At 39.2% G+C, this 24,807-nt stretch overlaps 1 protein-coding gene across 3 annotated transcripts in view; it reads left to right on the forward strand.

Moving 5' to 3' along the window:
- MACROD2 (mono-ADP ribosylhydrolase 2) overlaps positions 1-23,218 on the forward strand; it is a 2,305,220-nt gene extending 2,282,002 nt beyond the window's left edge. For 2 of the 3 annotated variants that reach the window (XM_061435643.1, XM_061435644.1), the window contains exons 17-19: positions 1,381-1,458; positions 4,365-4,431; positions 15,314-19,183. In XM_061435643.1, coding sequence (XP_061291627.1) covers positions 1,381-1,458; positions 4,365-4,426 — 140 coding nt within the window. In that variant the 3' untranslated portion in view covers positions 4,427-4,431; positions 15,314-19,183. Of the gene's footprint in view, positions 1-1,380; positions 1,459-4,364; positions 4,432-15,313; positions 19,184-20,308 lie in introns of those variants that run through there. The other variant, XR_009740200.1, reaches the window with a different exon arrangement.
- Positions 23,219-24,807: the final 1,589 nt, after the last annotated feature.

Here is a 24,807-nt window from a genome sequence, read left to right on the forward strand (position 1 = left end):
GTTAGGCACTCACTTGTGTCTGACTCTGCAACCCCATGGACTGTAGCCCACCAGGCTCCTCCGTCCATGGGATTTCCCAGGCAAAAATATTGGAGTGGGTTGCCCTTCCTCGAGGGGATCTTCCCAAGCCAGAAATCGAAGACGTCTCCCAGATTCCCACGCGTCTGATTCTCAATTTTCTTCCTCAGCATCAGATGCAAAGCTTCTTTGGTATCTGCACTTAAACGACCCTGCACTTCAGTCTTCAAATATAAAATGACTTTCTTCACTGTTAAGTACTGACCTTCCTACCTTCCATCTACCCAGGCTAAGATTAGTGACCTTACTTCTTGATTCTCAGCTTCAGTAAATCATTACCAAAAGTGCAAGTTGAAGGTATCTGCCTTTGAAGAGATTATACACTGGATCTTTCCTAGCCTTGATGCTTCACGAACAGGAAGATCAGCTTGAACATACTCTGAACTCAATAAGTATTCATGTAATGAAACTCAATTTAATATTCTATTTTTAAGTACATAAATAATAAAAAAAAAACTTTGAAATTATGGGTTTTTCCAGTACTTTATTTGTATTTTCAAATGCCCTGGCTCTTCAAGTTGTGAAAACATAATAGATATCTAAGAAGCAAGAGATTATTGTCCTTTTGACTATCTGTAAACTTTCTCACAAAAAGAAAAATGGATGTTAAATAGACTTATTATAGTGATCAATTTTTAATATGTACAAATATCAGATCATGAAAAGCAAAAGAAAACCAGTGCCCTTACAACTACACATAAGTCTGTTATATAGCTTTAGCCACAGTGAATGGAGGACAAGTCTTATGAAGTTGTGTGAGTAGAGAAAAATTACAACAGAAATTAACTAAAGACTGGATTCTCGGTAGTCCGGACTGGCAGCATCCAAGGATGTCTTCTAGGGGAACAACTGAGACATTCATTTGTGTTTAAACAAAAAAATCCTCACTGCCAGGAGACTGAATCTTTCAGCTTTCAGTCATGCCTAAGGCAAAATAGATTTTCTGTTTTTACTCTCTTCAAAATTAAAGCCACCTAAACTCACACACAAATTTCCCCAAATTCAAATTGTGGGTTGTTCTGATTAAACCAAGTTTCCCTGCTTTCGTGTTACCTGCTTTCTAATTTGAGAACTTGTGCATGTATGTATGTGATTATTTCACAAATTAAAGAGAATTTAGACTATGACAGCACTGAAGTATTCAAGCAACTCAGCCTACTGTTTCCTCCTTTAACCTCTTCTGCAAAAGAAATTCAATCCCAGGAGTATTTTTAAATTTAAGAGTGCAGTGGAGGATGACAGAACAATTGGCAGTCAGGACATTCCAATTCTCTATTAATCAAGGACTGTCGTCTTCTTCAGATCAAGGCGGAAACACACGGAGAGTTCCCGTGAAGAGCGAAGGCTCTGTTGACACAGAGAGCTCCACCAGTCCTGATGGTAAGTTTCTGAGCTATTTGAGTCACCGAAACCACAAACCTGGCGCACTTTCTCTGTGTAATCTAGGATTAAAGGAGCTGGTCTATGAATCAGCATGTTCAGTTTGAACAGGGTAAAGTTCAAAAACCGCTTTCTACTGGGAATTGGCAAAATTGACAGCCTTTTTTTAAAAAAAATAGCAAAAAAAAAAAAAAAAGCACGTGCCTCAGTTTACTCTTACTTCATGGCACCAAGGGAAGAGTGGGTCATGCCAAGGCTAAACTGAACTGAAGTCCAGCTGGTGAACTCTATGGAACTACTCAGCATTTAGAGGAGGCCTGGCTTGAATCTGGGCTATTCTTAAAATTTCATGACTCCACCTCACTGTATCACATCACATGGCTTGGCCAGAAACATAGTGAGTCTTTAAAAGCACTTTATCAATTTCCAAAAACCTTTCTTTGGTCATGTCTCATTTTGAAGGCATCTAAAGACTGTGAGCCTCAGGAATATTATCACCTTGCCCCCGCACCATGACACTGGAGACCCTCTGAGAGATCATCATTTGCATTAGAAAAAACAGCTATTTAGGCACACATGATTTCTAAATATTCAATTCCATTTGCCCACAGAGCTTAGGAGAGCCAGAATTGTTGGTCAGTTTTCAACATGTATATATAAAATCTTGCAGTTTGGGTTGATAATGACCTTGAGAAAATTTCAGCCACTGTTAGAAATTACTTGGTAGTTTTAAACAGTTTCCTATACCATGCGTTCCACCCTGCTATAGGCATGCCCTCACCTTCATTGACTCCCTTAATTATATGCTCTTTTGCAACAACTGATTTTTAATTTAATTTTTTTTAATTATCCAATTTTAAGGGTTACTTTCCATTCATAGTTATTACAAAATATTGGCTATATTCCCCATGTTCTACAAAACATCTTTGAACCTATCTTTGACTCAGTGCAAACTGATTATTTTTTTAACCCTTCCCTGGAGGACGGCGTGGCAGCCCACTCCAGCATTCTTATCTGGAGGATCCCATGGACAGAGAAGCCTGGCAGACTACAGTCCACAGGGCCGCAAAGAGTCGGACACGACCCAAGCGACTGAGCATGCACATGCATTATCTAGGAAAATAATATTTTTAAACCCCAGATTTCATCCATTAAAAGTCACTCCATGATAGTCATACTCAGCTGAGTGAAACCCTCCCAGCCAGGTTGTGACACTATAAACATGATTTTTAACTAGGTCTCTACAAATCATGTTCTGAAAAATACCAAGGTAATGCAATTCTCACTAAATGAAAGGGGCATAAATGTGTTAAATACTAAGGTTCAGTCCTCACTATAGAGTTTACTGAGCACAAAGTCTCAGCTATAAAAAAAACATAGTTAACATTGCTCATCAGATGCTTTTCCTATTAACACTTATTAATAGATTTTAGAACTAGGGACCCTTGAGTTGGAGGAAGGAACAGATAAGGAACACTCTCCTATATTTTATTCTGTACAGCCCACACTGAGATGGTCAACCTTACAGTAACTCTGTGGGCCAGGATGGAAAGTGTGCACAGTGTTCGTTTTTATGGGCACCCTTGCTGTATCTGGCCAGTTTACACCTGGGGTAAAGAGTGGGCTCACACACGGTGAGAAACCAAGGAGTGTTTGCAGCAGGAACAGAGAGACCTGCTTTTAAAACCTTCCTCCTTGAGAGTTGGGTGGGCTGCCAACCAGCCATTCCCTCTTTCAAGTCTCTTTGGAATAGGAAATCCAGCCCCTGCCACTGTTTTACCTGAATCAGGTTTTCGTGTTCAAGAAAGAGAGATGTGGATGATTGATTTTGTTCAAACAAATGAAGATTACCCAAATGAGAACAGGTTACACATCCAGAGCATGGGTGTCAGCTCTTATCACTTACGTTTGGCCAACTCAAAGGCAGGAGGGAAGCGGGGAACTTCTATCTAACAAAAGGGAAGATTTCAAAGACCCTTGACAGGAGGTTGTTTGCAAGAGGAAGCCAGATGGGTTAACCAGAAGTGGCTGGTTGGTTTGAGAAGATTTGGTTTTCCCCGGTTGGCCCTGTGTTGGGAGCATGGAGCAAACCACAGGGAAGCTGGCAGTCACTGACCAAGTTCTGAGCTGCTTGCTGCAGAGTTTTGAAGTCAGAATTCTACTGCCAAGTATGGTCTGGCCATTGTTCATCTGTATATTAAGTCTCTCGGTATATAATATGGGCTTTGATGCTTTAGCAATACCAATCTAATTAAACCTACTGACCCTTGAAAATTTCCAGAGTGTCTGCTGTGCCTGTTCTGGGCTCCTTCTGGACAAAGACATTAATTATGTGTGCTATTTGTATGCAAATACTTACATAAACTAATACACACAGCAAAGTAAATGCACATGTTTTATCATTGCTGTGTGATCTGGTTAGATGTTTTGCTTTTCCGTTTCATGGTGTCCACTGCACGCATTGGCAAGTTTTCAGGGTCGGTTTTGAATTTCAAAATTGAGAACCTGGCAAACCCAGCAGGCCTACTAGCATTGCTGTTTCAGAGGGAGCCGCTTACCTCTCTGTGCATGGATGATCTGGTTGGCTTTGTTTTCCCTTTATTTTCTTAGACATCTATTAAAGCCTTTGCATTTACCTAAGGAGTGTAATGTCAACCCCCAAATCCGGTATGAAATGAAAACAGCTCCTACAGTTTAGTAAAGAGGCAATTCTGCCCTCCCCATCCCCTGACCAGTAAAAATCTGCAAGAGTGGTCCCCAAATCTTGAATGAATGAATGAAAACAAATTGAAAAGAGGTATAAGATAGGAAGTCAGAAATGTAGCGATTCACAGGCCATTGTAATATATTTAAGAGACTTGGGTTTAACAAACATTTAACCTTTTTGTTTTCCCTTCTGGTTACAGTTGACATGAATTGTCAGGTTGAGAGTGTAAATGACCCAACAGAGAGTCAGCAAGAAGATTAACTAAGGTAAGTTGCCTCTGTGGTGAGATTTCCAATTGATTAAATGGGCCAGCCATAGGAACTGTTTGTAAAAGGCATGTTGGATTTCCCTCAGTTCTATCAAGTCCCACAGCACGGCTCAGGCTAAGCTTTTAAAATCTTTATGCCAAATAACATATTATAAGGAGCTAGGATTAGCCCTAGAAGCTCACCATCTTTAAAAGAAAAAGATAAGCTACAGCATCTCCAGATTGTGCAGTACCCTGGTTTTCTGAGCTTTGACAAGAAAACAATTTTTCCATCTAGCTCACACCCTGGCTTCCTGGAGTGAACAAATTATTGCAGCAACCCCAAGCTGATTCTGAAGTATTGCTTTTCCAGAAGCTACCTGCTGAGTTGTTTAGTATATCTGTTTTTAAGCATAACACTAAATCTTTGCCCTGGAGAACGCAAAAGGCATTTGAGCATGTTTGGGCTGAGAGAAGCCCGCCTTATGTTTTGTCCTCTTCCCCCACTACCTGTGGACCTTCGCATCCGTACAAAGGTTTGTTGAGTTGAATGAGCCCCAGGACACACCACAGGAAAATAAATGGGACCAGATGATGTTTAGGAGATTTTCTAGACCAACATTCTAAATCACTCAGCCAAGACTAAAGTGTATCTAGAATACTGAGTGGTCTGTTACCCATTTTTGTACCTTGAGGGCTGGTGAGAAGAATGAAAGGAAAGAAACCAGGTTTGCTATTCTGATTCCTGGCTTAAAATACTTAGCTGTGAAAAAATCCTATGGGATAAGTGAACTGTGTGTTACCTGGAGCTACACACAGATGTGTTGACGTCCTTGCCTCTGTCAACTGAAGAAAAAAGACACAGCCCAAAAGTTGAGAATTATGTCTCACTCAATGACTCTCTGTGGACTTCAAGCCCAGAGTAGCTCTGAAGGGCTGCTCCAAAGAGGTAAGGGAGCAACCAGGATTTATAGGAGTTTTGCAACAAAGATCAGGTAGCCACAATACCAAAAGATTACTGATAATTAAGGAAAACCAGATACCTCGAATTAATGAATTTAGTGCTTTTCTGTATATGGGAAGATGCAAGAGTCTGGGCTCATTAAAATCACTCCTTTGCTAAGCACCTAGCTGTCTAGGGCTGCTCTCCTGTTCTTCCCCACCTTCCCCTCAGTGCGCTGTCTCCATCCTGAGGGCTCACTGTGGGAGTCACAGTGTCTGGCAGGCAACATTTTTCCTTCACAGTGCTTCCCCTTGGTCAAAATCTGACCAGCCGTCGGAGACATTTCATGACCAATTTTGTGGCACAGTGCTAGGAATGGCTCATTCCTAGACCAGACAGATATTCTGTTGATAGGTCACTCAATGTGTTATTTTTTTGGATTAGGTCCTGTTGATGATAATTAAAATTCTCTGGATTGCTTGCATTACTAGTCTATTATGATCCAGGAAATGTTTTCCCCTGTGGCTTCTTCCCATATCTAGAGTTGCACTATTACAATTATTTTATGTAGAGTTATGTGTATATGGTGGATTAACTCAAGACTTCTAGCCATCACTGATTTTGTTGGACACCTGGTTTCACACAGGGTAATACAAGAGGCAATCTTATAAATTAGACAATAGGCAATACAGCTAGTAACATTAATAAAGTCATAGTACAGCAGAGATAGATACAAAGCATAAACCATTTGGAAACAAAAAAGAAAAAATTAAAACAATGATTAGTATAAATAGTTGTAATCTGGTTGCAGTAAATCATCAAGTCCACAGAAGATCTAACTGGAGAAGCCAAATCCTAGAAGGATCAGGTAGAGAGAAAAAGATGTTTCATGTTCGTTTACAGAAGTGTACTTTGTCAACTTGTTGAGGGCCATAGCATAAAAGCATGTTTTTTTTTTTAAGAAAACAAAAATTAAGAGTATATTTCCCAAAAAGTCATAATATCACAAATTATATTTATCAGTTAATTAATTCCTGATGATCTGGGTGAAATCTTCAGGTTTTCCATTAGAGTTTTGTAACTTCTTACCCAGCTCAGTGATATGATCTAAAAGTGATCAGAAACTTCTATTTGTCAAAAAGCCTTTCTATGAATTTTCTTGAAGACCTTCATTTTTATAGAAGCATCAAAGTAAAACAATGATTGGCTTTAAGTAGCAAGACTTAAAAAGGCTTGGTTAAAGATCAAATTATAATGCAATTGACAAGAAACTTGGATATTGCTGTGACATATAAGATTTTAAGATTAAAAACTAGAATTTATGATCAATATTATACCAGGGTATATCAGATTTTTAGGAATTCATATATATTTTAGGATATCTGTATTAATGACATTTATCCACAGAATATAACCTAAGGTTCGTCTCTAATCAGTTGACAACGTTTCTCAAGTAATTTAACATGCCATAAGCCTAATTAGTCTGATATTCTTCTCTGAGATGCCATAGGGGTCCTCTGAAGCCTTTTAAAGTTAGCTGGAGATGTTAAATAAAACTTGATAGGAAGTTTGTCAAAAATAACAAAAAAAGTTTTAAAACACTTGGTCAAATAGGACCATAGTGAACACGTAACCAAAGTTGACAAAAGATTTCAAAAGTAAAAACAGATCACTTAAAGGCACAAAAACTCACACAATCTGTTACCAATGCCACACTCCAAGAAAACTTTATTCTCCTAACAGAGAGAAAATGAAACTCCAGTCTTACACCAGCTTACTTTTAACAACAAAATCCATCTACCTTACTAAATTCAATCTAAATTCAACCAGTCCTGACCATGCACAAAACTCATTTCTCAGGCTTATTTTCCACCAACTTTCTGTATGCTTATTATTTTGTCCCCTATTTTTTCCCCATGTAGAAAGAACCAACTTTGGGACAAAATTATTTTCTTTTCCCTTAAAAAAACACAATTCCATCTTTCGTACCTTCTTTTGTTCACAACACTCATCTTACTTTCCAAGTAAGCAATTATGAACTACCTTAGTGTTCTGTTTGGCATGGCAAACAAATATAATAATTTCTAAAAACATGTGCTTTCTTATAAAAATATCTCAGTGTGGCACCAAACATATATATGAATAGTTCTAAATATCTTTAGCTTCTCTGTAAAGGGAAGAGGATGTTTCAGTATCTTATTTGGGAATGACCTAGCTCTTCAATAAGCTTCTACTGTTTAACTTAATTTAGCACAATTCTTCAACTTACCAAGTCATATGGAGAGATTATTTTCAAGCAGACATTCCTAAAGCATAATTATTTCTAAAGAGTTTACCCCCAAAGCTTATCTTGTCTCCCTTATAGTGTATTTATAAGAATTTCATCATACCAAGTTAATTTTTATTGTTGACAAACTCTGTAACAGAAATAAATGTATTGACCTGCATTAAACCTAGGTAAAATAAAAGACAAGTCTTTATTGATTAAACCATCAATCTTAAGCTTGATGCCAGATGTTAATTTAATACTGAATACTTTCTAGATTGTTTGAACCTAAAATTCATTCTAGCCTGCTTTTTCATATTTAGAAATATTTAGTTCATAAGCACTTTAAACTAAACAGAGCTCTTTTATAAGTTTAATTTTGATAATATTTTCCAGAGGTAGAGATGTCTCATATGTGCAATGTGTACAGAGAGAAAACTAGGGCTTTCATAGCTTCAGTTTAAAACCTTAGTTATGAATCAGATATTACAATGTACATTTCAGTTCAGTTGCTCAGTCGTGTCCGACTCTTTGCAAACCCATGAATCACAGCACGCCAGGCCTCCCTGTCCATTACCAACTCCCAGAGTTCACCCAGACTCACGTCCATCGAGTCAGCGATGCCATCTAGCCATCTCATCCTCTGTCGTCCCCTTCTCCTCCTGCCCCCAATCCCTCCCAGCATCAGTCTTTTCCAATGAGTCCACTCTTCGCATGAGGTGGCCAAAGTACTGGAGTTTCAGCTTTAGCATCAGTCCTTCCAAAGAACACCCAGGACTGATCTCCTTTAGAATGGACTGGTTGGATCTCCTTGCAGCCCAAGGGACTCTCAAGAGTCTTCTCCAACACCACAGTTCAAAAGCATCAATTCTTCAGTGCTCAGCTTTCTTCACAGTCCAACTCTCACAATGTACACTTACTACTTTATAAATAACAGTTGAAATACATTAAAGTTGCATGCTCAGATGAATAAGGCTTCACTAGTCATGGAAAAGTGGAGAAGGCACTGGCAACCCACTCCAGTACTCTTGCCTGGAAAAATCCCATGGGCAGAGGAGCCTGGTAGGCTGCAGTTCAGGGGGTCGCTAAGAGTTGGACACGACTGAGCGACTTCACTTTCACTTTTCACTTTCATGCACTGGAAAAGGAAATGGCAACCCACTCCAGTGTTCTTGCCTGGAGAATCCCAGGGACGGGAGCCTTGTGGGCTGCCATCTATGGGGTCGCACAGAGTCGGACACAACTGAAGCGACTTAGCAGCAGTCATGGAAAAGACTTTAAGATTGGCATTTGTTCTTGATTAAGGAGGCTATGAAGTGAATTCTGGCCGAGAGACCCTTTCCAGCAGTTTTGAAACTAAGCAGGACCTTGTAGGGCCCTTTGGGTACAAATCCTTTCCCTGTCCCTTTCTTGTTTGTAGGAAATAAGCTTCCTTCAGCCTTCTTGACTCTTCCCTGAGTTCCAAAGAGCAGATTCAAACAGTTGCTTGAATCAGGTGATGGGCCAGTGTACCGCTTGTGACCTTAACTCCTCCAGGGTTTGCCCCAGAGTAGTTTCAGCTCCTCTTACCATGTCTCAGGTTTTCCCTCTGGTGGTATAAGACTACCATGGGCGCTCATGTCCCCAGCAAAGCAAGCTTTAATTAAAATGAATGGATTTTCCTATAGAGACAGCTACATGGCATGATGTCTTTGCCTCCACCACTCCTGTAAGTTTATTAGTTGCCTGAGAAAGCCATTGCCAGCCAAGAGATGTCCCCTTCTTCAGAGCTGAAAACTCTCATGAGATTTTGGGTTTATTCTGACAGATTCTATTATGATAGGCAATTCAAGGAAAAACATAGGCAATCCAACCCTACTCAGTGTTCTTGCAACTGAGCAAAATCTTCCCAGACTTTCAACTGAGAATAAAACCCCTGAGTGTCTAAACTGAACAAAATCTTGCCAGTGCCTTCGCTGAGGATAACCCCAGGTACCTCTTCTTGAAACTAAGTTTCAAGGACCACTGACTCCTCCAAAAAGGAGCTTAAGACCACTGCATAAAATTTAGCATCATTAACCAATAATAGGAGATCTGAAAACCAGGAGTGACTCACCAAAATCATCTGGACTCCCGAAGGAGGTGTTCTGGCCCAAAAGACGCCTGGTAGAGTTTAGGTGAGGAACTCTGCTCTGGGCTTCTTCATTTGGTTCCCAAAACTGTCAACTGGGAAAAAAAAAAAAAAAAGCACAACCTTAAAGTTGAAAATTATGTTTTATTCAGTGAACTCTCTGAGGACTTTAAGACCAGGAGGCAACCTCTCAGATAGCTCTGAGGTGTTGCTTTGAAGAGGCAAGGGAAGAGCCAGGATATTTGCAACAAAAACCAGGTAATTGAAACATCAAAAGATTGCCATTAATTAAGGAAAACCAGACATCTCAAGGTAATGAATTTAGCACTTTTTTACATATGGGAAGATGTGAGAATCTGGGCTCATTGAAATTATTCCTTTGATATGCACCTTATCTATTTCTATTCAGAAAGAACTGCCCTGTTCTTTCCCATCATAAGACCCCTCAGCGCTCAGTGTCAGGGTGGTGGAATATGGCAGGCAAAAGTTTTTATTCACATCTCCCAGCATCTTCTCCATAGGCTTCTGTACTCTCCCAGAAATCCAAGTTGCACCAGACTCAAGCTCCAGCATGGTGGCAGACTAAAGTTTGAGAATATGTGAAAGCAGGCAGCTGTCTTCCCATCATGATTTTAAACTTCCTTGAAAACTAAATTATAATAGTATTTGTGCAATACATATACAGCATAGGACTGATAAAAAATGTAAACTCATACAAACATGGTCTTACAAACATTTCTTCTTTTTTTAAACCTTATTCATGTATTTAAAATTATCCTAAGCTGCAGAAATGATATGGTAGAGAAGTTTCCATTAAAAAGCAGTGAAGTGAGAGTAAACCTGAACAATTTAAAAGCAAGTTCCTCAGTACCACCTTACCTTCTTCCCTTTCACTGCCAACACACTACAGACTTCTTGTCTAGATTTTTTTTTCTTATAGACACTATTATTTTTCTATATGATCAATATCTAGATGAAATAACAAAATAAGTATGTTTTCCTTGGTTAATATCAAAATATTTTCCTTGGCCATAAACATGAATCTAGCCACATACCTTTCGCAAAGAGTCGGACACAACTGAGCAACTGAACTGAACTGAACATACCTTTACCCAAGTGAATACCTTGTCAAAACTTAAAGTTCAAAATTAGTTTAACTTTGTTGCAAAAGTATGTATCCTGACTCCTCCCCCTTACCTCTTCAGAGCAGTCCTTCAACTCCAGGAAGAAATGACTCACACAGGGTCACTCAGTTGATCATGGAAGTTCAGATACCTCCAGAACAAAATTCTTTGACACAGTACTGTTCCCTAAAAAAATAGTGCATTTCTGAACACAGTTGTCACAGCACACAGTATGACCTAAGGAATGTCATCATCATTTACATAGCTGGGTTTGTAGAGGTTACTGGTAGTTCAACAGGAAGAACCTTTAGTTCTGTGCATCATACCTCCAAGAAAATTAACAAAATACAGTGAAATGGGATTAGAATTAGAGTTCAAAGACATAATACAAGAAAATTTAGTGCTGTATAATGTGTTTAAAAATCAGGGATATCATAAATGACAACAGAGGAACAGTTCAATCAATCAATAGAGTGCTGTGCAAATGTAAAAATAATTTCTCAACAAGTATTTTAGGGCATGTAAATATGGTTACAGGCTTACCAGGTGGCTCTGTGGTAAAGACTCCACCTGCCAATGCAGGAGACCTGGGTTCATCTTCTCTGGGTCGCGAAGATCCCCTGGAGAAGGAACTGGCAACCCACTCCAGTAGTCCTGCCTGGGGAATCCCATGGACAGAGGAGACTGGCGGGCTGCAGTCCATGATATCACAAGAAAGTTGGACATGACTTAGCGACTAAACTGCCACCACAGCAAAAGATGCTTATGGAACCTGAACTTCTGTTTCTGGAGAAACATGGCAGGCCAAGTGTGGCTTCCAGCGTGGGCTTTACGAGACCTGGTAACTTTTTATGCTCTCAGAATGCTTGCTCTTGGAATCCAGCCACCCTCTACAAAGCTCAAGCTGTGGTACAGAATGGGGACGGCCACATGGAGAGAGACTTTAGAAAGTGAGAGGGCATTTTTGGTGTTCAGACCCCAGTGGATGCCACCTAGAGTAGATGAAGTGCCCACCTGAGCCCACGCCAACTTATAGAATCATTAGAATAATAAATTGCGGGTTTGGGGGCCACTGTGTTTTGGTGTGGCTTGTTTTGTAGCAACAGGTGACTGAAAAGGTGGAAAAAATAAAAAAACCCTCTCAATACAAATACAAAGTTAACATGAAAGCTATCAAAAATGAAGAGGAATTTGAGGCCAAAGCAATAATCTGGTGAGCTGAAAATGCAGCTGTCCCCAGAACTACAGTTTGGTTTTTGGTGTAGATACAGACTCTAAGGCAAGAAATTTAGGTTTTAATGCCCACCTGGACCTTGGGCCATTCAAGGTAAGGAGCTGAAATTGACACCTCTACATAAATATATCTGGGATTCCCAGCTCAAGATATTAACAAGGAGACTTGAGCTGGCCTAGGGTGCTTCATGGGGAAAGAAAAGGCTCCCATGGTAAGCAGAAGTCACATACACACCATATGTTTGAAGCACAAATTTATGCCATCTAAAGTCATACAGTAATATACAAACCAAGACATTAATTTATACTTGATTATAGACCAATGTGACCCCCTGGGAGAGTTAGCAAATGGAAATGTAATGTAAAACTATCCTTTAGAATTTCTCCTGAAGAAATACATTTCCAAAGATGAGTTTATAAAACACACAAGGAAATGATCTATTACGAATGAGAGTTGATGGGTAAAATTGCAGGATGATTAGCACTACAAGAACTTGAGGGTAATGTTGAAGATTTCATAAAATAAATACATTTAAATGTCAAAAGATAAAAAGTAGACATAAAACTGTAAGAAAGCAGCAAACTATGAAAAATTAACAATTTGGAAAAAGCAAGTAAATGTATAGCAATATAAATGACACATGAGTAGATATAAGGAATAGAAACAGAATAACTAAGATATTTTTTGTTCAACAAGAGCTCTAAAAGGAGATGTTGATAGTATTTGAATGATACTGCCAAGGATTTATCGGAATTGATGAAAGTCAAAAAATTTGAGTTAAAAGAAGAATCATAAGTTACAAGAAGGGCATGTTTAAAATAAATTCACCGGACTTTCTTGGTGGTCCAGCAGCTAAGACTCTGCACTCCCAACGCAGGGGGCTCCAGGTTCCATCCCCGGTCAGGGACTAGGTCCCACAGGCCTCCCACATGCCGCAACCATGAGTTCGCATGCTGCAACTAAAGACCCCGCATGCCACAAGTAAAAGATACCGCACATCACAGCAAAATTGGAAGGTCCTGCATGCCGCAACTAAGATCTGGCACAAACAAAACAAAATAAATTCACACTTATGCACTGCAGAACACCAACAGAGAGGAAAAATTAACACAAAGAGAAAGAGTTAACCACAACTAAATAGGTATTGCAAGGACAGCAATTTCCCAAGATCAAGAATTTAGGTCAGAAGATAATGGAATAATTCTAAGTCTTCAAAACATGGATGAAAATAATGGTCAACATAGAGTTCTTCACTAGTTTCAGTATCATTTAAGAAAATGACATTTGTCATTTTCAAGAAAAAAGAAAGATTTGCTACTCACATACCTTTTCTCTAAAAGCTACCAAAGGAGGCATAACAGTAAAAAGAAAATTGAGCCCAGAGAAGAGTATGGTGTAGGAAACAATTGCAAGCCAAGGAGAATGGTGAACACAAATGAAAACCATAATATATATAGATTACAAATTTGTAACAATATTAATGAATGGTTAAAAGAATAATTATTTATGTCTATTTTATAATATACCACATAACACTACCCACTTTCTATTGTGTCTATTTGTATATACATGTCTGTAAAAGTATAAAAACATGCATGTTGTGGATTCACACTAATATCAGGATTCAGTAATCTTGGGAAGTAAGAGATAATATACAGATAAATTAAAACTATCTGTAAATATTTTAATTTACCAATACTGTTTTATTTTTTTTAATAAAGATTGCAAGGAAATTTGAAAAATATTAACACTAAATCTGAATGGTAAATATATTCTAGATATACTTACCATTGTCTAATTTCCTTCATGTTTGCAATTTTCATTATTAAAATTAATAGTTTTATATATAGGTAGAAAGAGAAAAATAATATAAGGAAATACTGTGTAACATTAATTACAGAAGTTAGTTATCAATAGAAGGATCATGCAGGATTCCTTGTCTACTTTTGGGTATTTTAAATATTATCTACAATGAGCACTATACTGCTTTTCCATACACATACACACCTCAAAGAGTATTTTTTTTTAAGATTCATAGGACACTAGAACAGAAAGTTAGCTCAGAGATCATCTCCAATTCATCCTTGACAAGATTAATTTATGGTAACAGAAATCAGATCAATTGTTCGTTCCAACAAGAGTAGGGTTCATCACATTTAAATCAGTTCTAATGAGGTGGATGAAACAGGAGCCTATTACACAGAGTGAAGTAAGTCAGAAAGAAAAACACCAATACAGTATATTAATGTATATATATGGAATTTAGAAGGACAGTAATGACGACCCTATATGCAAGACAGCAAAAGAGACAGATATAAGGAACAGAGTTTTGGACTCTGTGGGAGAAGGCAAGGGTGGGATGGTTTGAGAGAATAGCACTGAAACATGTATATTACCATATGTGAAAGAGATGACCAGTCCAAGTTCGATGCCTGAAACAGGGCACTCAAAGCTGATGCACTGGGACGACCCTGAGGGATGGATGAGGAGGGAGGTGGGAGGGGGGTTCTCCATGTACATGTACACCTGTGGCTGATTCATGTCAGTGTATGGCAAAAACCACCACAATACTGTAATTAGTCTCCAATTGAAATAAATTTTTTAAAAAAGAGTAGGGTTCATAATTGAAGTGAGAACTTTCTGGGGCAGTGGGAGTGTTTTATGTCTTGGTAGTGGTGTAGGTTAAATGCATTTTTCAAAAGACTTTGCAGTATACTTGTGATCTATGCATTTCCCTATAGGTTCTTCTAAGGCAGGATATCTTAGAGTCCTTTCACAAGTGGAGAACACAGCAGATGCCTACTTAATAAGAACGATCTCAAAGCAGTGGGATGACCATCCATGTCTTTTGCAAACCAGCATCATGTACATTTTTACTGTTTCTATGTTGAGCCCTGGAAACTGGAACACGTGATAGGGCCAAGAAGAGAGGACCCATGGCTTCAAGATTCAGTTTCTCAAATAATACTTTGAAGACTTGAGTTAATCTCCCCCATCAGCAAGTTGTCCATGTTGTATACATCTATTAACAATGATTTATATGGTCTTTAAAGATACGCCATGCTGCCAATAACAGCTCAGATACCCCAAGCTCTCTGATAATTAAACATCTTTCTAGGCACGTTTGGAGGGTGAAAAACATTTAAATGGCTGTATTTAAAAGATACTGCTTGCTCAACCTATGATGACGTCTTTAACAAATGGCTTCTCCTTGTCTTCGGCAGGGGCACACGATGAAGCAAAGGGACAACGAGGTGGCAGTAAATGACAGTCCTCAGTGTGCAGGCTCCTGGCCCTGGGGAGGTGCGAGAAGACGCTGGCGCGCACGTGCACTGTGCAGGCGGGTGGGGGTGGGGGGAGGCGCGTCCCACCGAAGGACGGGGAATCCTTTGCTCTCATTTCTCCAGCTGCGTTTTGTTCTGTTTACCCGCAGAAACAAAAAAAGAAAAGCAAAAGAAAAAAAAAAGTTTTCTTTCATTTGGTGGGGGACCCACGTGAATGCAACTTTCAGGCGCTATCCCTGTCGTTTCTGTCTTTTCTTCTCCCGACTCCGCCCCAGGGTCGCAGTGGCACGTGTAACGCACAAGTGTGTTCTGGTCCCTGTCTGCTTTCTCGGTTATTTCACAAAGCTGGTTGGTACAGTGGTTTCTTCCAAAAAAAAAAAGAGAGAGAAGGAAGGTGACTGATAAGCTGCATTTGAGGAAACATCAAACCCTATATCAGTAGAATCCATAGAGGAAGGAGGCAGGACAGAAAATGGGCAAAACCCTCAGAAATCACTTGGGAAAAGGTCAGGAGGATTGGTTTCAAATGGGCTTGTATCAGGGGTTCCCGAGGTCCAACGCTGTTCCATGAGGCTCTAAGGAGGAATATGAAGGCAGGGTTTAATCCGGAGCAGACCACGGAGGCATAACAAGGAAGGCGGACGGACCCTGGTCTCTTCCTTGGTAACAAGACGGGAGGTGCGTTCTTGTCCGACACTGACTTTCAGCAGAGCTCACCTGGTTCAGGAAGTCTTTACTGTGTTTTTCCTTCAGGGAGAAGCAATTCCTTGTGACACAATTCTAAGGGCACTTTCCTGGGCCTTTTAGTTGAGAGGGAGACTGCTGCATTTAGAATCAAAAAAGTTCTCCTTGAAGTCTTTATACATCTGCTTTTCATAAAAGAACATCTTGTTTTTACCCAAGGACTGATGACCCACAGAGCAGATTCTCGTTTGAATTTGGAGGCAATTAGAGGCCTTGCTTGCAGTTCTGGCTTCCTGGTTTGCATTTAAATGGTGTGCTTTGTTCACGCCAAGTTCAAGACTAATTTGACGGCTGTCCCCTCTCCCAGCACACACTGAAGGGAAGCAGCGGGACTAATAAACCAAGATGTCCCTGGTACAGTGGGCACAAGGGATTAAGGGTGCGGGAAGACATCAGAGGTTGTCACAAATATTGTCCCAGAGCCAACAAGGATAGAACCCTCAGCAGGCAAGAAGCCTACCTCCCCGGCTCTAAAACCAATCTACTCGTCCCTGTGGAAACTTCCATTATTTCTTGCATATCTTTTTTTTTTCCTTCCTGGTTTTTGCTTTTTAATTTTTTACACCGTTGTGTTGGTTTCTGCCGTACAATAGCGGGAACCAGCCGTAATTACACATACACCCGCTCCCTCTGGCGCCTCCCTCCCCTGCCCCATCCCAGCATCTGCGTCATCACAGAAGGCCGGACTGAGCTCGCCGTGCGGTACTTCCCTTCAGCTGTCCTTCTACACACAATAGTGTATGTATGCTGATGCGGCTTTCTCCACTTGTCCCCCTCTCTCCCTCTCTCTTCTTAAACCCATCTTCCTTATGAGGGCTTCAGAATTGTAAGTGAAGTGCGTATTTTTTTCTTAGTAGAGGGAGAAAAGGAATGGATCACATGGAGCATTTCTACAATAATCAGGGGTTCTGCTTTCTACATATTCCATGGAGTTCTTCAGTTTTGCTCCTTCCTCTAAAGAAAATTTCACTTTCTCGTCTTCCTATGAATTTTGTTTTGGCTTTTCTGAATTTGTTGCCTTATTTGATGGCTTATTTGGTCTACTGGAATAATAAGTTGTATTTCTACTCATGTAGTATGTTTTAACATCCTCTTGTTGAGGATCATCAACCTAAGCAGTGACATTTAAGTGACTTCATGATTTTGGAACACACCTGTTCTCCCTTCTGCCATAATTCCACAGTTTGATACCGAAACTTATATATCCTTTACTGCCATTAGACACTGCTTTCTAGAAAACCAAGAAAAAGCCTCATTTACACTAATCCAGGAAATGATGCCACGGGAATATAGACAGTTTCTATATTTCACATCATCTGTATGACTTAGTTGACAGTCGCCATCGTTCTTGTGAAGGGTTGGGTTGCCCAACCATGTTCATTCGGGTTTTCCATATGATGTAACAGGAAAACCTGAATGCACTTCTTGGCCAACCCAGTACTTGACAAGTGCAATCTACTAGGAGGACATTTTCCTGTGCCTCCCAAGTGTGCGTGCTACTCATGCTCAGTAATGAGTCACATTGGAAAACAATGTGAGGAGGCAAGAAGGATGGGGATCTTTTTTTTTTAACGGACAAAGATCTAATGTCTCTGGCAGGAACAGTAGGGATCAGAATTATGTCTGTCCTGGTGTTCCTTTTGATGTCAATGACAGCCATTCATCCAGTTTTCAATGTGGGTGGGTATCAATGAGAGGAAGGAGTTCTCTGCCTGAAAATTATAGAAAAAGAAAGTGGGCTCTGCATCCAGGAAATTGAGTCAGGAGTAAAGACCATTGACCCTGCTCCCGAATTGGTTTACATTTCACTTTATGATTAGATTGTGTTTTCACTTTTTCCCTCATTCTGCTTTTGAGTTGCTGTTTGGCTAGAAGATTTTATGCTTAAAACAAACAATGAAGCGATTTTCATTTCAATAGTAAAACATTAAAAATCTAGCTTTTGGCCACATAGAAGATACCCACAACACAGGAAACCTTTATCTCACTGGTGCTGTCATTGTACAAACCGTGCAATGGAAAATTTGCCAGACTGATTCATTCTCCGAACGTGAATTCTGGAAGTCAGTTTCCAACCACACTCTAGCCAGGCTAGGTGACTCAAGGGTTTATAGGAAGGAGAGTGGGAGGCAAATAGCCCCTTATTTAAGTCCTGTTTGCATACAGGGGATGGAGGTGGGCTTTCCACATAATAGTTCTATTTAAAAAGGTACTCATTGTAGGAGAGACAAAGGGTCTGTCCTCTAGCTGGTAACTACCCAAGTGATGGACAAGCCTTCCTTCACAAAAGCTTACAAAGGAGGCATCTGAAACACAGTCTGTGATACTGGGTCACCTATTAGTCATCGCAGCTAATTGTACATCTTTCTATGAAACACTGAAAAGCCTCTTTGTGAATTAATACAGTTCTGCTTGATGCACTCGATTTGAAATGACATTTCTCTGTATGTGGTGCATGTCAGCTTTGCTTTGAAAAATAACAAAGTTAGCAGAATATGTCCAATATATTTTCTTGGGGAATAGGGTTTTTATCATACGATTCATTAAGGATTTGCCTTACCCTGACATTTGTGATATAAAGGAAAATCAGAAAAAAAGTAATTTTCTTGATCAAGATATGTTTTTACTTAATGCAAATAAATGTAGTCTGTTGCTTGCAAGGGAAAAAAAAAGTCTTCTGAGATCTGGTATAAACTGCTAAATAGAATAATACGTGCCTCTTTTGTTAAACCAGCATTTCAGTACTGGACTGCTTCTGAATATGTTTGTTTCTTTTCATCCGTGCCATACACTAAGAAACTTAAACAACTGTTGCCTTCATGCTATATTTGTTAGAGCAGAATATGAATAAAATTTGTTTGAGAGGATAAGGTGGAATTATCCGTGTTTTGTGAAATTTGTTCCTTAGCTGTGAGCAGTTAATGACTCAAAAAATGTTCATTTAACAGTAGATATCTGGTTGCAAATATGTGTATTTAAAATTGCCCTTGCAAGTCAACTGTAACTTTCCCCACTAAGACTGATCAATGGTGTGGCTGTGTTTTCAAAATTAAACTATACAGAAGTTTGAACAGACATAAAACCTAATGTATAATTTTTCTCTGAATGCTAAGTAGTTAATTACCCTAGCAACAGCCTCTGAGGTGAAGATAGACATTGTTGAGATAAAGCCAGTGGTTCCATGAACATTGGTCCATCCTATAGAACCCATCATCCACTACTGGAAATCTTTTGAGCATCTTTTATGTCACATAGCCAGCCTGGCTATGTGACAACTGTAGCCACTATCCTCCTCAGCCTACTGTTGACAGAATTATGACTGAATTACAAAATTGTTCAGAGACTGGCAACGGAGCCACAAAAACCGCTGTGGGAAAAACTTAAAAGTTCTTTTGAAAATGGAAATCTGTATTCCATCAAGTTTAATTCCCTTTATCTCCTACAGAGGAAGAGCTATCAAGTGTATTGTTCTAGAAGGCAATAAAGAAGGTTGGTCCTTTTATCCAACAAAGTCAGAAGCTTAATAGTTAAGGCAGAATCAGGTTTTTTAATCTGCTGGACCAAAGGGACATTTTTTCAGTAATAAACGAGTCTGATGAGAAGAAAACTGTAGGCAGGACAGTCTTCTCTCACAGTGGGCAACCCCAACACAAATACTTCAATGTGGAAGACAGATGATTTGACATGATTCTAGCATGGCCAAATACAGTTTGTTTGTTTGTTTTAGTCTATATTCAATTTTTCATCTCTTTGTCCATCACTTATGTTTCTTCCCCACTTCTGCCCCTTTACCTTTAAAAGATGTCATTGAACATCAACTTAACTTTGCTGGTGGTTCTCAGGACTAAAAGGGTAATGATACTAATTTATACTGTTCTTGCCAGAATTCTGGCCCAGTGTGGGGCTTTGAGAAACAAATACCTCCATTCCTTGGTTTGAAAGATAGAAATACTAATGCATTCCCTGAACTCACTTCCAAATTTAAACATGAATTAAAATGCCAAGATATTCCTCTTTGCCATTGGGAAAAGCACTTGGTAAATTATTTGCATTATATTCTATTTGAAACTGTAGGCAAATATCCCTTTCTCCAGCTAAAGACTCTCCACCAAATGAATAAACAGTCCTTACCTTTGAGTGGGAAATATGAAATCCTTTCTACTAAAATCAGATTGATTATATTCTTTGCAGTTGAAGATGGAGAAGCTCTACACAGTCAGCAAAAACAAGGCCTGGAGCTGACCGTGGCTCAGATCATCAACTCCATGACTAGAAGATCAAACCTATCAATCCTAAAGAAAGTCAACCCTGAATATTCATTGGAAGGACTGATGCTTAAGCAGAAGCTCTAATACTTTGGCCTCCTGATGTGAAGAGAGGACTCACTGGAAAAGACTCTGATGCTGGGAAAGAAAGATTGAAGGCAAAAGGAGAAGAGGGTGGCAAAGGATGAGATGATTAGATAGCATCACCAACTCAATGGACAAGAATTTTAGTAAACTCTGGGAGATAGTGAAGGACAGGGTAGCCTGACATGCTTCATTCATGGGGTCACAAAGAGTCAGAGACAACTTAGTGAGGGAACAACAAACCTTTGAGTAGGAAATACGAAATCCTTTCTACTGAAGTTGACTTAAATTCTGCCCCTAACCCATGAGGATGAGAGAAAACTATTTTATAAAATGTAGAGAAATGGGCAGTTTGCCATTTGCACACAAAATACTGAGACTTGGTATAAATCTTTTTAAGCTGCTGTTTCTCTGGTAAGAATGAGAGTGGATCTGTGACTAAATCAGAAAGGAGTGTAGCCCTATTTCTTGGGTAAGGTGCACAGAAGGATATAGATTTAGAAGGGGATAGAGAATTATACCAACAGGCACTTCCCTTCACTGGGGGAGGAGAACTCTTCCTTGCCCCACTGAAACTGGACTTTATATAACTTGCTCCGGCCAATGATGTGTGGGCAGAAGTAGCATCTGTCACTTCAGGCAGAAGCTTGAAGACTCACATTCGTTTTTTCCTTCTACCATAATGACCAGCAACTTCTCAGACAGGCTGCTCTGTCAGCCTAGAACTGGAGTGAAGAAGATGTGAAGTTGAGTTTCAGCCAAGTTACACTGAGAAGGTGACAGGAGTAAGAAGGAAATCTGTGTTTTGAGATCTGGGCATCATATCACCCAAGCCTACCCTAGTCTGTTCTAACTGATATGTCTGCCATTTAAAGCATTTAAATAAAAAGTCCAAGAAGTGGCATGATCTGCCTTTCTAGTCTTATCTGTCAAGCTGGCTCCCAAAACTGGCAATACAATTACCTTCTGTCCATTCCCAGAACTGGCTAAATTCATGTTCATCCTTGAGATCTCAGCTGTAATGTCACTTCCTAGAGGTGCCTTCCCCAACTACCTTATATCAAAGGAATCCCCTTTCCCAATGTCCTTACCTACTGAATGCCACATTTGCTACATCAGAACAGTTAGAATTATTTGTAATTGTTTGTTTACATGCGAGAAACAAACATTCATATGTCTCAACTCAGGTGGGCAATATAATGCAACTTTCTCCCACACACACACACCAAAAATAAGAGCTTGCTTCTATCCAATTGGTTAGAGGCAATCATGGGAAAAGAATTTAATTGGTCAATAAAAGGTATCTCAGTCTTTTTCAGTTTAAAATACTAATTTAGGGATAAATATTTAGTGAGATCCTAGGTTTAAATGCCTTACTGAAGCCACTTCTTGACACCAAAATTATCGTGCCCTACCCATGTAGATAAAGGCCTTTCTTCTTATCACTATGCAATAAAACTAGCAAAAAAACCCCTGAGTTTTAACTATGATAAAACATCTTAAATGCAGTTTCCTGATTTTTAAGACTTGCTGAAAACAGATAACATGATTCTATACATAGAAAATCCTGAAGATGCTACGAGAAAACTACTAGAGCTCATCAATGAATTCATTAAAGTTTCAGGATACAAAATTAATACACAGAAATTTCTTGCATTTCTATACACTAACAACAGAAGATTAGAAACAATCCCACTTACCATTGCCTCAAAAAGAATAAAATACCTAGGAATAAACCTCCCTAAGGTGGCAAGAGACCTGAACTGTGAAAACTATAAGATGCTGATGAAAGAAATTGAAGATGACACAAACAGATGCAAAGATATACCATGTTCTTCTGCTGGAAGAGTCAATATTGTCAAAATGACTATACTACTCAAGGCATTCTACAGATTCAGTGAAATCCCTGTCAAATTACAAATTACCAATGGCATTTTTTCACAGAATTAGAACAAGCAATCTTATTCATGGAAGCACAAAAGACCCTGAATAGCCAAAACAATCTTGAAATAGAAAAACAGCTGGAAGAATCAGGCTCCCTAGCTTTAGACCATACTACAATGCTACCATCTTCAAAACGGTGTGGTACTGGCACAAAAACAGAAATATAGATCGATGGAACACCGTGCAAAGTCCAGAAGCAAACCCACACACATGTGGTCGATTAATCCAAGAGGAAAGAAGACTATACAATGGAGAAAAGACATTTTCTTCAATAAATGGTGCCAGAAAAACTGGACAGAAATCCATAACAAATGAAATTAGAACACTTTTTGACACCACACACAAAAATAAACTCAAAATGGAGTAAAGACCTAAATGTAAGACCAGATACTATAAAATTCTTAGAGCAAAACGTAGGCAGAAATTGTTCTTGTTTAGTTACTAAGTCGTGCCCGACTCTCTGCACCCCATGGGCTGCAGCATGTCAGGAAAGGGAGCCCTCTTCACTGCTGGTGGGAACATGGATTGGTACAGCCACTACTAAGAACAGCATGGAGATTCCTTGACACACTAAAAATAGAACTACTGTATGATTCAGGAATCCCACTCCTGGGCATATATCCAGAGAGAAACATGGTTCAAAAGGATACATGCCCTCCAGTGTTCATTGTAGCACTAATTACAATAGCCAGGATGTGGAAGCAACCTAAGTGTCCATCGACAGATTAATGAATAAAGGAGATGGATACACATACAATGGAGTATTCAGTCAGTTCAGTCTTTCAGTCGGGTCTGACTCTTTGTGAACCCATGAATTGCAGCCCGCCAGGCCTCCCTGTCCATCACCAACTCCCGGAGTTCACCCAAACTCATGTGCATCGAGTCAGTGATGCCATCCATCCATCTCATCTTCTGCAGTCCCCTTCTCCTCTTGCCCCCAATCCCTCCCAGCATCCGAGTCTTTTCCAGTGAGTCAACTCTTCACATGAGGTGGCCAAAGTATTGGAGTTTCAGCTTTAGCATCAGTCCTTCCAAAGAACACAGAGGACTGATTTCCTTTAGAATGGACTGGTTGTATCTCCTTGAAGTCCAAGGGACTCTCAAGAGTCTTCTCCAACATCACAGTTCAAAAGCATCAATTCTTCGGCACTCAGCTTTCTTCACAATCCAACTCTCACATCCATACATGACCACTGGAAAAACCATAGCCTTGACTAGATGGACTTTTGTTGGCAAAGTAATGTCTCTGCTTTTGAATATGCTATCTAGGTTGGTCATAACTTTCCTTCCAAGGAGTAAGCGTCTTTTAATTTCATGGCTGCAATCACCATCTGCAGTGATTTTGGAGCCCAAAAAATAGTCTGACAGTGTTTCCACTGTTTCCCCATCTATTTCCCATGAAGTGATGGGACCAGATGCCATGATCTTAGGTTTCTGAATGTTGAGCTTTAAGCCAACTTTTTCACTCTCCACTTTCACTTTCATCAAGAGGCTTTTTAGTTCCTCTTCACTTTCTACCATAAGGATGGTGTCATCTGCATATCTGAGGTTATTGATACTTCTACTGGCAATGTTGATTCCAGCTTGTGCTTCTTCCAGCCCAGCATTTCTCATTATGTTACTCAGCCATAAAAAGAATGAAATATTGTAAAGTGGTTGGCCTCTAATTGAAATAAATAAATTTAAATTAAAAATAAATAAAATTTTAAAAATTTGAGAAAAAAGAATGAAATAATGCCATTTGCAGTAACATGGATGGACCTGGAGATTATCATTACTAAAGCTAAGTAGTCAGATAGAAAAAGACAAATATATGATATCACTTGTATGTGGAATCTTAAAAAATGATGCAAATGAACTTATTTAAAACAGAAAGACTCACATACTAGAGAGTGAACTTACGATTACCAGGGGGAAAGCAGGAGAAATAGATTGGTAGTTTGGGATTGACATGTACACACTGGTATATTTAAAACAGATAACCAATAAGGACCTATTGTATAGCACAGGGGACTCTGCTTAATACTCTGTAATAACCTAATTGGGAAAAGAATTTGAAAAAGAATAGATATTTGTATAACTGAATCACTTTGCTATATACCTGAAACTAGCACAACATTGTTAATCAACTATATGCCAATAGAAAATTAAAAAAAAATTTTTAGACTTGCTAAAAAAAAATAAAAAGCAGTTTCCTAAATACTTTGCCACAGAGGATATCAAGAATAAAATGATGGACTGTTTAAAATATAAAAATGAACACTAAATATACAAAATGTAGGATAAAACTAAAAACTATACTTAGGGAAAATTCAGTCTGAAATGTTCTAATCATTTAAAATATTAAAAAAAAAAAGAGAGAGAGAGAGAGAAAACCAAAGCATTCAAATTTAGATT

Source organism: Bos javanicus, chromosome 13 (assembly GCF_032452875.1).
Source record: "Bos javanicus breed banteng chromosome 13, ARS-OSU_banteng_1.0, whole genome shotgun sequence".
Classification (NCBI taxonomy): Eukaryota; Metazoa; Chordata; class Mammalia; order Artiodactyla; family Bovidae; genus Bos; species Bos javanicus.